Source organism: Salvelinus fontinalis, chromosome 10 (genome assembly GCF_029448725.1).
Source record: "Salvelinus fontinalis isolate EN_2023a chromosome 10, ASM2944872v1, whole genome shotgun sequence".
NCBI lineage: Eukaryota > Metazoa > Chordata > Actinopteri > Salmoniformes > Salmonidae > Salvelinus > Salvelinus fontinalis.
In genome coordinates, this window is record NC_074674.1 from 8,212,636 (window position 1) to 8,224,811 (window position 12,176).

At 41.2% G+C, this 12,176-nt stretch overlaps 1 protein-coding gene across 2 annotated transcripts; it reads left to right on the forward strand.

Annotated features, from left to right (window-relative positions):
• Window positions 1-474: 474 nt before the first annotated feature.
• LOC129863560 (uncharacterized) lies at window positions 475-11,160 on the forward strand. Of its 2 annotated transcripts, XM_055935623.1 has the most exons (4): window positions 535-654; window positions 3,264-3,359; window positions 3,533-3,637; window positions 6,893-11,160. In XM_055935623.1, exons 3-4 carry the CDS (start codon window positions 3,544-3,546, stop codon window positions 10,663-10,665), a joined length of 3,867 nt encoding a protein of 1,288 aa, XP_055791598.1. In that variant the 5' UTR covers window positions 535-654; window positions 3,264-3,359; window positions 3,533-3,543; the 3' UTR covers window positions 10,666-11,160. The 2 variants fall into 2 exon arrangements, 1 of the variants encoding a protein (XP_055791598.1); XR_008760977.1 differs by lacking the exons at window positions 3,264-3,359; window positions 3,533-3,637; window positions 6,893-11,160 and adding an exon at window positions 1,639-2,799 and having other exon boundaries at window positions 475-654.
• The last annotated feature ends 1,016 nt before the right edge of the window (window positions 11,161-12,176 follow it).

The following is a 12,176-nucleotide window of genomic DNA, read 5'->3' on the forward strand; positions in this document are numbered from 1 at the left end:
CATCTCTCTCTCTTTCTGCGTCTCTCTCTCTCTCTTTCTGCGTCTCTCTCTTTCTGCGTCTCTCTCTCTCTCTCTGCGTCTCTCTCTCTCCTTTCTGCGTCTCTCTCTTTCTGCGTCTCTCTCTCTCTCTGCCTCTCTGCCTCTCTGCCTCTCTCTCTCTCTCTGCCTCTCTCTCTCTCTCTGCCTCTCCCTCTCTCTGCCTCTCTGCCTCTCTCTCTCTGCCTCTCTGCCTCTCTCTCTCTCTCTGCCTCTCTCTGCCTCTCTCTCTCTCTCTCTCTCTCTTTCTCTTTCTGCGTCTCTCTCTCTCTCTCTTTCTGCATCTCTCTCTCTCTCTTTCTGCGTCTCTCTCTCTCTCTCTCTCTCTCTCTCTCTGTGTCTCTCTCTCACACAGAAAGTGTTTGAGCAATAAACTATTTTAGTCCGACTGTATCAAGCACTCTGAAACAGAAGGAAGGTGTCATGTGATTTACAAGAAGACCACATATGGAGATGTGTTTCACAAAAAAAATAAGAAATTAAAAACTGCTGACAGTCACAAAGTAATGGGTAGGGAACCATTGTTTGAGCGCTATAAAATGGGACATCAAGCCCCGGGCTACATCCATCAACAAACCTCTCTGGCACAGACGCATCTTTTCAGCTGAAGACCTTGACGTATGTTTTATACTCACTCTTTAATATGTATATTTAAGTTTGAACTTTGTTAAATTTCGTGATTTCTGTCTGATTGACATCCATCTACAACCTTAATTTTCTTAAGGTTCAGATGTAGAATCTTAATTTGATCACACTTTTGTTGCTGAGAATTTAGGACATTTGTAATGTATTTTAGTTTTGAACAGGCTTCTACAGATTTTCATTTCCACTTTTGATTTGCCCTAACAAAAAATGTATCAACCCCTACAAAAATATCCCTTACTTATAATCCACATATTATTTTACATTTCCTGTTGCTACAGGAGTACTTTCCTGCTTGTAGCAAACTGGCTCAAATTAAGAAACCGTGATTTTAATGGTGTAGAGAAATTATCATTTAACAATCAAACTTTTCGATTACATTTTTTGGATACACAAATTGTTTAAAAATATATTGTACTATATTGGTTTACATTCTATTGACACTTTATTGCACTCATGTATTTTTTTTTAAGAAGTACAAACCTACGCTGACTGATGAGGAATTTGCAATGTCAGACAATTTCAGAATAGAACTTCAAAAACAATATGGGACATTCTGAAAACATTGACAGTTAGTGTTTGAAGTAAATTCTAGGTAACTGAGATTTCTAGTCATAGTTTGGGGCTCTTGCTTTTCATAACTTCGATAAGTAAACCTAACTGTTCCCTGTTTAGTCCACTTCCTCCTGATATTTTAAAATTACAAGTGACAGAATTTACCAGAATATCACAAAGTTGAAAAGTAACAGTGTTATCAATGTGGTCTTACTTCCTGCCTAAACATCATGTGTATGCGTGCACATATCCACAACACTGACGCAATTAAAAATCTAAATATGAGAAATTGAAAATGAAGGCAATTGACGCTCAGAAAAGTATTGAATAGAGTGTCAAATGCTCTCCTTTTTAAGTAAAACATTCCTTGTCTGTTTTTGTTTGCTTTGACATGTCTTCTCAAAGAATCAGTGCAGTTAAGTCTAACCTACAAAACCTGCAAGAAAAGACTTAGAAAATGGGTGGCAGCCATACAGTTGAAGTGGACCATGAATCGCGACAACGGGCAGACGTGGCAGAAGCAGAAAAGAGAAGATTTGAGCAGGAATGCCTTCGGCTCAAGGGGGAGAAAGCACGAATGGAAACCGAACAACGGATGGACAAAGAACAACGAGAGGAGCTGGAGAGGCAGAGAAAAATACAACTTGAATCCCAAAGAAAGCAAGAAGAAGATGAAAGGACCAGGATACATGCAGAACTGAAAGCATCAAAATAAAGAGATGAAACTGAGGCAGAAAAGTAGATGATTAAACTGTAGAAAATACATTGATGAGTAGACTACTAGAGAATATTGTTAATCGATGAAGACATTACTCTACTATGAACATGGCAGCAGCTAAAAGTCACGTTAAATTACTGTAACTATAAGGAGTAGTCTTTCTATATTCTAACATATTTTAATGGAAAAGCTATCTATTCCTTTAACAGAGAATAATTAAATGGCTGAACAGAGAATAATTAAATGGCGATAGAACAATTCCAGGAGAACAAATCAGAGCCAGAAAGAAAGCTCATTCAGGACGAATTGGAATGAGTCCAGATGGAGAAAGTAAGATGGCAGAACAACAGAAGCAGGACCAAGGCAAGAGAAGAAGAAATCTATTGAATCCCAAAGAAAGCAGGATGAAATGCATATGTGGCAAACAAAAGAGATTGGATATCTTGAGCAATAATAGCAAGTTTATGAGTGCTTTTGTATTGGCCTTACCTTTCATGTAATGTTATTCTCTTGTCTGGCAATAGCAGTAAGGCCTGTGGTATGATTATCCAAGCAAATGTGTAAATGTAGTCAGATGTAGCTTCAAGTCATCTAATACAGTCTAGATCTTTTGGCATAATGACCTACATCTTGTGGGAATTAATGTAGACATCATTTTTTACAGATACAATTTAAGACAAACTTAGGTAAGATTGGTCGTAACATTTTTTTTAAAGCGTATAACAATCACATTTGATTGACTTTGTTTTTTATTTGGTTCAAATTGTCCAATAAGAGGAGCCTGGTCTCACCATACACAGTCAAATATTTTTGTTACATCTGAATAAAATATCGTTCATATTTCTGCATCTGTTATTATCTTGGATTCCTCATATTTTTTTTGTCATTTTTTGTGTAAAGATTTTTTATTTACATTATTGATCTAATTAAAGTGCAAATAATTTTACATTTCATTATATTGATACCTTTAAAACGTGTTTTTTCCCCCTCTGGCTCTGGCTACAGTATAGATTATGATTAAATCAATTATTCAGGTGTACTTTATGGGGTCTTATAAAGATAATGTAGGTCTCCTGACCGTTCCAAAGATTCTGTTATCCATATATGACGGTCTGTGACTTCTCCCTTATTCAATTATAATTACACCAGCAGAAAAACAGTGTGCAGTTCTTGAAATTAACTTAACACAGGTTCCCATGCTATAGTGGACTCTGAGACCACAGAGCTCATGCTCACTTGGGATAATGTTTATGACTGAAGAACAGCATTTATACTACATGATCTTTATTTTTTCTGATGTTTCCCGTTACAGAGGCGCAGCCTGGATAATCGAACGCTGAGCATCAAGGCTCTAGGGCTCGCCTCCCATCCCAGGAGAGCAACACAAGACTGAGGGGGAGACAGAAATGTGAGTGATTCAGATGTCTGCATCTTATGTCTGTCTTTCGTACCTTTGTTATTTCAACCTAAATATCGACTCTCCTAGATGTAAAGCCCTGCATTCTCCTAAATGTTTCTACTATACAATAGTTCTGAAGTATATATAGCTGTGGATAAACCCCTGCTCTGATGTGTTTTCAGAACACGGAGTCATGTCTGACTCTGAGACCATTGAGACAGCCGCTCTGGGCCGACCATTCCAGCTGGGGATGCTGTATGACTGTCGCAGGGATGTCCTCATTCCAGGTACAGTAAACTATTAAATTAATTGTCTTTGTTTCCACCATAGAGTTGGATAGACTTGTCCCAAAGCCTGATCTAACATGGGCAGCGTCATTGAGGGCTTTCACCATTTTGAAGTAGTCAAGTTGGTGTGACTTGCATGGGTTACAGAAACAACAGATAAAACAATGCCCCCTTGTGGAAACTAGGTGAATTGCATCAACACAGCCTGAATTCAAACACCTCTCGCCCTTCCGTCCCCCGCCACTTCCTTAAGTTTTGCATTTACTTCCGGTTTTGTACACCAGCTTTAAACAGCTGTAAAAACAACATGTTATTATTTAGTTCAATATGTTCTTAACATATTTCACAGCGATTTAGATGGTACAATGATTTTCTACACTAAAGATGGCTTGTTTTGTCACAAACTGAAATGTAGAATTTTAGCAACCAGGTAAAGACAGCACGATTTCTACATGCTTGCTCCAGTTTTCCGTTGTTGGTTGTGCTTGTGAGGAGATGACCACACCTCTAAATTATGCTGATGTGTGAGCCTAAATAGTTTGTTTGTGATTTTTTTTTGTGAAACACTATAATTTTATGTTATTTTTAATGTAGACATTTTATGGACATTTTCTTAAATCACAATTCAACATTTTTATATTACGCTCCTTTAAGGAAGGATAACAGAATTCCTTTCAGGTTAGCAGGAGGGGTCAGCCAATGAATTATACTTCTGACAAACATTCCATAACTGCAGGTGGCAGTAAATCACCAACCTTGGCTTTATACCTGTTCAGACTATACAAACTGTAGCACTTCAGTTTTTTTTACGAACTGCCAATACACTTATAAAAGTATAGTAAGAAGAAATGGACTGCTTTCAAATAGATAGCCCTTAATGGCACTACAGATACTGTCACAAAAGCATCAATTGCAAAGATGAGCTGTCTTCTACATCTCTATGGTCTTCAGAGTTAGAAAAGCTAGAGGACCCACAACATGTTGAAGTAGTCATATATAGTCATGCTGTTACAGAAGTGATCAATGGCAAAGATAGGTGTAGCTTTTCTAACTACGGTTGTCATGTCACCTAGAATATATACTTTGACTAATACTTCAATGAGTTCTTTAAATGAAACCATGTTTACATGTATAAACAATACTGCATGTACCGGTCCTGTCCAAAAGTTTTGAGAATGACACAAATATTAATTTTCACAAAGTCTGCTGCTTCAGTGTCTTTAGATATTTTTGTCAGATGTTACTATGTAATACTGAAGTATAATTACAAGCATTTCATAAGTGTCAAAGGCTTTTATTGACAATTACATGAAGTTGATGCAAAGAGTCAATATTTGCAGTGTCAACCCTTCGTTTTCAAGACCTCTGCAATCCCCCCTGGCATGCTGTCAATTAATTTCTGGGCAACATCCTGACTGATGGCAGCCCATTCTTGCATAATCAATGCATGGAGTTTGTCAGAATTTGTGGGTTTTTGTTTCTCCACCTGCCTCTTGAGGATTGACCACAAGTTCTCAATGGGATTAAGGTCTGGGGAGTTTCCTGGCCATGGACCTAAAATATCTATGTTTTGTTCCCCGAGCCACTTAGTTATCACTTTTGCCTTATGGCAAGGTGCTCCACCATGCTGGAAAAGGCATTGTTCATCACCAAACTGTTCCTGGATGGTTGGGAGAAGTTGCTCTCGGAGGATGTGTTGGTATCATTCTTTATTCATGGCTGTGTTCTTAGGCAAAATTGTGAGTGAGCCCACTCCCTTGGCTGAGAAGCAACCCCACATATAAATGGTCTCAGGATGCTTTACTGTTGGCATGACACAGGACTGATGGTATTGCTCACCTTGTCTTCTCCGGACAAGCTTTTTTCCGGATGCCCCAAACAATCGGAAAGGGGATTCATCAGAGAAAATGACTTTACCCCAGTCCTCAGCAGTCCAATCCCTGTATCTTTTGCAGAATATCAGTCTGTCCCTGATGTTTTTCCTGGAGAGAAGGGGCTTCTTTGCTGCCCTTCTTGACACCAGGCCATCCTCCAAAAGTCTTCGCCTCACTGTGTGTGCAGATGTACTCACACCTGCCTGCTGCCATTCTTGAGCAAGCTCTGTACCTGTGGTGCCCCGATCCGCAGCTGAATCAACTTTAGGAGACGGTCCTGGCGCTTGCTGGACTTTCTTGGGCGCCCTGAAGCCTTCTTCACAACAATGGAACCGTTCTCCTTGAAGTTCTTGATGATCCGATAAATGGTTGATTTAGGTACAATCTTACTGGCAGCAATATCCTTGCCTGTGAAGCCCTTTTTGTGCAAAGCAATGATGACGGCACGTGTTTCCTTGCAGTTACCCATGATTGACAGAGAAGAACAATGATTCCAAGCACCACCCTCCTTTTGAAGCTTCCAGTCTGTTATTCGAACTCAATCAGCATGACAGAGTGATCTCCAGCCTTGTCCTTGTCAACACTCACACCTGTGTTAACAAGAGAATCACTGACATGATGTCAGCTGGTCCTTTTGTGGCAGGGCTGAAATGCAGTGGAAATGTTTTTGGGGGATTCAGTTCATTTGCATGGTGTCACGTTCCTGACCTGTTTTCTGTTGTGTGGTATGTGTTTAAGTGGTCAGGGCGTGAGTTTTGGGTGGGTAGTCTATGTTATGTGTTTTCTATGTTGGGTTAATGGGTTGCCTGGTATGGCTCTCAATTAGAGGCAGGTGTTTGGCGTTTCCTCTAATTGAGAGTCATATTAAGGTAGGTTGCTTCACATTGTTTGTGGTGGGTGGTTGTCTTCCGTGTCTGTGTATGTTGCGCCACACGGGACTGTTTCGGTATGTTTGTTCGTTCGGTTTTTGTGTAGTCTGTTTTTTCCCTGTTCTTGCGTTCTGCGTGTTACATGTAAGTTCTTAAGTTCAGGTCAGTCTACGTTGTTTTGTTATTTTGTAAATCATTCCAAGTGTTTGTTTTCGTGTTTCGTCGTCTGTCTAATAAATCATTATGTATTCACAACCCGCTGCACGTTGGTCGAATCACTACTCCTCCTCTTCGTATGAAGAGGAGGAACGCCGTTACACATGGCAAAGAGGGACTTTTCAATTAATTGCAATTCATCTGATCACTCTTCATAACATTCTGGAGTATATGCAAATTGCCATCATACAAACTGAGGCAGCAGACTTCTTGAAAATTAATATTTGTGTCACGTTGGAGATCGTTATTTTTTTCATAATGAAAGTTATTTGTCATTCTCTCTTTTTAAACTGCAGGTATCACACTCTGGGATTCTGAAATGCTACAGAAAGACATAAATGTCTCTCCACAACCTAATACTGATTTCAAAATCATTGCTTCTGACTCAAGTGAAGACAAGTCAGAAGCTTTGAATGTGTCTGCATCTCTGGAGGCCAGTTTTCTTGGTGGCTTAGTCAGTGTGAAGGGTTCTGCTGAATTCCTACATGATAAAAAGACCTCAAAGCATCAGTCTAGGGTTTCTCTGCAGTACCGTACCACCACTCGCTTTGAGCAGCTGACCATGGACCACCTGGGGGCAGGAAATGTGAAACACTGTAATGTCTTCCAAGAGGGTTCTGCCACACATGTGGTGACTGCCATTCTCTACGGTGCACAAGCCTTCTTTGTTTTTGACAGTGAGGTTTCCTCAGGAGAAAACCACCAGGATATTCAAGGAAACCTGCAGGCCACAATAAAGAAGATCCCCCTCATAACAATAGAAGGGCAGGCATCACTGAAGATGAGCGAGGAAGAGAAGCAACAGGCCAATACATTCAGCTGCACTTTCCATGGTGATTTTGCACTAGAAAACAACCCTGTCACATTTGAAGATGCCACCAGGCTGTATGCTGGCCTGCCACATCTGTTAGGGGAAAAGGGAGAACATGCTGTGCCCATGACTGTCTGGCTCTATCCTCTCAAGAACCTGGACTCTGCAGCTGCACAGCTAGTCAGGCAGATCAGTGTTAGCCTGGTGTGTCGCGCACAGCGAATCTTAGACGGGCTGGACAAGACGGATGTACAATTCCGGGACTTGATGATGGAAGGCATGGCTATCAAGTTCCCTGAAATCAATGCCAAGCTCAGCAAGTTCAGGGACTTGTGCTCAGAGTACAAGCTGGTTTTCCAGAATGGTCTTTGCAAGGTTCTTCCCAACATAAGAGGAGGAGGAATGGAGGAAGAAGAACTGATAAAAATGCTCAACAGTAAGGAGCGCTCTCCATTCCAGAATGACCTTATGATCACGTACCTGGACGACAGAGAGAGAGAGATGAATGTTGTCAGCTCTTACCTTGACATAATGAAAGAGGTACAAGTTGTGTACTCAAGCAGTGAATTGGATGGAATAGTGCTTGATCAAGCCAAAGATCACGTAGTGTGCTTTGCATTCTCCTCTTTGAAAGACAAAGACGAGTATTTGGTAGATTTGGAGAACTACTTGCTGGAAGAATCAAAGAGTAATTCTTCACTGATTCCTTATGACCCCAATGCAGCTGGGAAATCAGCAGCAGAAAAGTGGTTTCGCTCGGGGGAGGTAACCACCCTAACCAGGCAAAACATACAACTGTTCCTAGACTTCAAAGAGTCAAACAAAGACAGAGAAAATATTGCATTCTGCATTGCATCGATTCCAAGCAAATGCATCACTGCATCCTCCATCCATGTCTATGAGAGAGGGACACTGTTGAGTCCCCAGTTTGAACTGCCATCAAAGCCAGGTGTCCCCACCATCAAGAGTCTGGAGCATGACTGTGTCCACGTGCAAATCAACCCTCCCAACCTTGGCGTCAAGGCTGTGGAGTCGTACCAGGTTTTGTACCAGGCTGTGCAGGCTGAATCTAAGTGGACAGAGATCAAAGCTGATACTACCACTAACCAGGTCACCATCAGATGTTTGAACCCCTATAAAGACTATCGCTTCAGCTGTAGGGCGGTGTGTAGACCTGGTGTGAGCCTCTCCAGTGACTGGACAGAATACTCCAGGACCCGCCCATGTAGCCCCCCTGGATCACCCACAGAGAAAGACCTGGAATATGAAAGTATCAGAGTTAACTGGGACATTCCTTCCACGGTGGGAGACGATGTAGAAGTCATAGGCTATGAGGTTGACTACAGAGAGTGTGCGAAGGCTGTTGACAATAAGATGTGGCACACCATCAAAACCACCATCAGAGAGTGCACACTGGAAGGTCTAAAGCCTGAAACTGCATACAGTGTCAGAGTCTCTGCTAACTGTGGCGAAGCAGGGAAGAGTCTACCCAGTCCGGAAGCAGTGCTGACTACCATCAGGGCTTCTGACACCCAACCGAAGAGGAGCCAATCGACAGCAACAAGAAGTGAGGAATTTCTGAAGAAATCAGAGAAGGTGCAGAAAGGCAACCCGTCAATCTATAAGCTGAATCTGGAACAGAGGTTGGATGTAAAGGAACGTTTTGAACAGTACACATTTGGAAGGAAAGTTGAGAAAGGGAATAACAAGGCAATCTTGCTTCTGGGGTCCACAGGTGCAGGAAAAACCACTCTGGTAAATGTCATGATCAACTACATTCTCGGGGTAAAGTGGGAAGATCGCTACCGCTTTAAGCTCATCCATGAGGTGACCAATAGGTCACAGGCTGAGAGCCAGACTTCAATTGTGACATCATACGAGCTCTACAACCAGCCAGGCTTTCAGATTCCTTATTCTCTGACCATTATTGACACACCAGGGTTCGGAGACACTAGAGGAATGGCACATGATAAACTAATCACAGAGCAAGTGAAGGAATTTTTGTGTAACCCTTTAGGGATTGATCACATTGATGCAGTCTGCTTTGTAGTGCAGGCATCCCTCGCTCGTCTCAGTGCCAATCAGAAATACATATTTGACTCCATCTTGTCCATTTTTGGAAAGGACATTGCTGATAACATCCTGATGCTCGTGACATTTGCTGATGGGAAGGACATACCTGTGCTGGAGGCCATCCAAGCTGCAGACCTTCCCTGTAAAAAAAACAATAAGGGACTCCCAACCCATTTCAAATTCAACAATTCAGCTCTGCTCTCTCAGAAAGTAGAAGACAAAAGCTCTGAAGGAGATAGTTCAGAGGATGATAATGAGGAAGGACTAGAGAAGATTGTCTGGAGGTCAACTTTTAAACAGATGAAAGCTTTCTTCAAAGCCTTGGAAAGCAATGAGAGCAAAGATCTAACAATGACCAAGAAAGTGTTGGAAGAACGTGAGCGTTTAGAGAAGGCCATGACACGATTGACCCCTCAAATCACAGCAGGTCTGTCAAAGCTGAATGAGATCAAAACGTTCGAACAGTGCCTGCAGAACGAGGACGAGAACATGAAACAGAACCAAGACTTTGAGACAGAGGTAGAGGTTCTAGTTGCTAAGAGGACCAAATTAAGTTGTTTTGCTACAAACTGCATTGTTTGCAAGTTCACATGCCACACCAGCTGCTTTCTGCCTAACGAGGATGACACCAAAAAATGTGCCGTGATGGATGGTTATGGTAACTGTGTCATGTGTCCAGGAAACTGCTCTTACCTTAACCACGACAGGGAAAAAGCCTTATGGACATATGAAACTAAGACAGAGAAAAATACCATTAAAGAGTTGAAGGACAACTTCATGAAGGCACAGGGCAAGTTTATGAACAACAAGCAGATGCTGGAGAAGATTGAAGATGAGTACATTGTTATCGAGGACAAGCTGAAGTACTTGATCAAGCTGTCCTCCAATTGTCTTAAGAGACTAAATGAGATTGCACTGAAGCCAACCTCTCTCTCCACTGTGGAGTACATTGAGATACTCATTCGCACAGAAGAGGACCAACGCAAGCCAGGCTTCGAAGATCGCATCGTAGGGTTGAAGAAAATGAAATATGAGTCTGAGCTTCTGGAGAAGATGGCAAGAGGAGAGGAACTACTCCCCGATGAGCGACGCAAGGTCAAGGAGAAACAAGACAGACTGCAGAAGATCACAAAAAGACTCAACCAAATGCAGAAAGTAGTCAGAGATTGGCCAGGGAAGAAGTAGGCCTAACTCAAAGTCAAAGTCCATGATCTCACCCTGCTTCCGACCAAGTGGTACGGTCGGTGGCTTGCACTAATCAAGTGAATGGGTCATAACTCAGTAAAATTTGTAATATTAAATCAGATATATCTCTAGACCCAGTCAATTGTCCGCTTACTGGGGTTGATTGCAATGCATTGTATGCAAACAAGCGTCACGTAAACTCGCAGTTGACACATTTTCAACATTAAGTGAGTGGACTTGTGTGAGCCAGAAGGGCCCACAGAACAGGAGCCTACGTCCTGTTTCTGTAGCGTGAGGCAGCTTGATGTACAAACACACCCCCTGGACAGCTAGTCTATTACATGTTCTACATTAGTGAATCTAAATGAAGCAGCTGATCTTCCTACTGGTTGTTAATGATTATCATAAGAGAAATTAATGTAGAAATAAAGCAGACATTGATTCATATACATTTTGAGACCTACTTTCCCCTCGGGATGTAATAAAGTATCTATCTATCAAACAATGTATAACGTTTGCCTACTTTCATGTTGATTGTTTATCCTTATTTTTTTTTAAAATAAAAGTCCTTTGTAATTCAAGAAGTTCACTATTCATTTTCTATTGGGCACAAATTGTAAGTAATATGTTAGTCATGACATTGGAAATAGCGTGTTTGGTAGGGGGGAATTACAAAGGTGTGTGTCTAGGGCACTGTTTCTTTATTCCAGGGACCGGCAAACTATGGTCACTTTGTGTCAAGGTTCGGCAAGCTTTCGTTTTTCCTCCTTGGGGGAACAGCTTACATTAAAGCTAGCACTTAGAACTGACTAAATTGGAGTCAGTTAAATAGCTCAGGGACCAGCCAGCAACATCCAAGGGACCAGCATAGGTTCAGGGACCAGAGGTTGAGAAACACTGGTCCGTGTATGTGGCACCATTCTTGACATTTTAGGTATGAAATTCATGAGACACTATTCATTCTCTTTATTCTCAGCATGACAGTGTTGTTTTTGGGCATGCGACGTCCTCAATAATTGCATAAAATAAAGCAATTATGTTGGATTCTAGCTTCAAATGTACGTATTTATGTTACCATCCTAGAAATGATTGATCACTTTACATGTAGAAGGAATATACACTACCGGTCAAAAGTTTTAGAACACCTACTCATTCAAGTTTTAATTTTAATTTTTACTATTTTCTACTTTGTAGAATAATAGTGAAGATATAACTATGAAATAACACATATGGAATCATGTAGTAACCAAAAATGTGTTAAACAAATCAAAACATATTTTATATTTGAGATTCTTCAAATAGCCACCCTTTCCCCTTGATCACAGCTTTGCACACTTTTGGAATTCTCTTATAATAAACAGCTTGCATTTCAATAGGCAGATGTGCCTTCTTAAAAGTTAGTTTGTAGAATTTCTTTCCTTCCTAATGCGTTTGAGCCAATCAGTTGTGTTGTGACAAGATAGGGGGGTATACAGAAGATAGCCCTATTTGGTAAAATACCAAGTCCATAC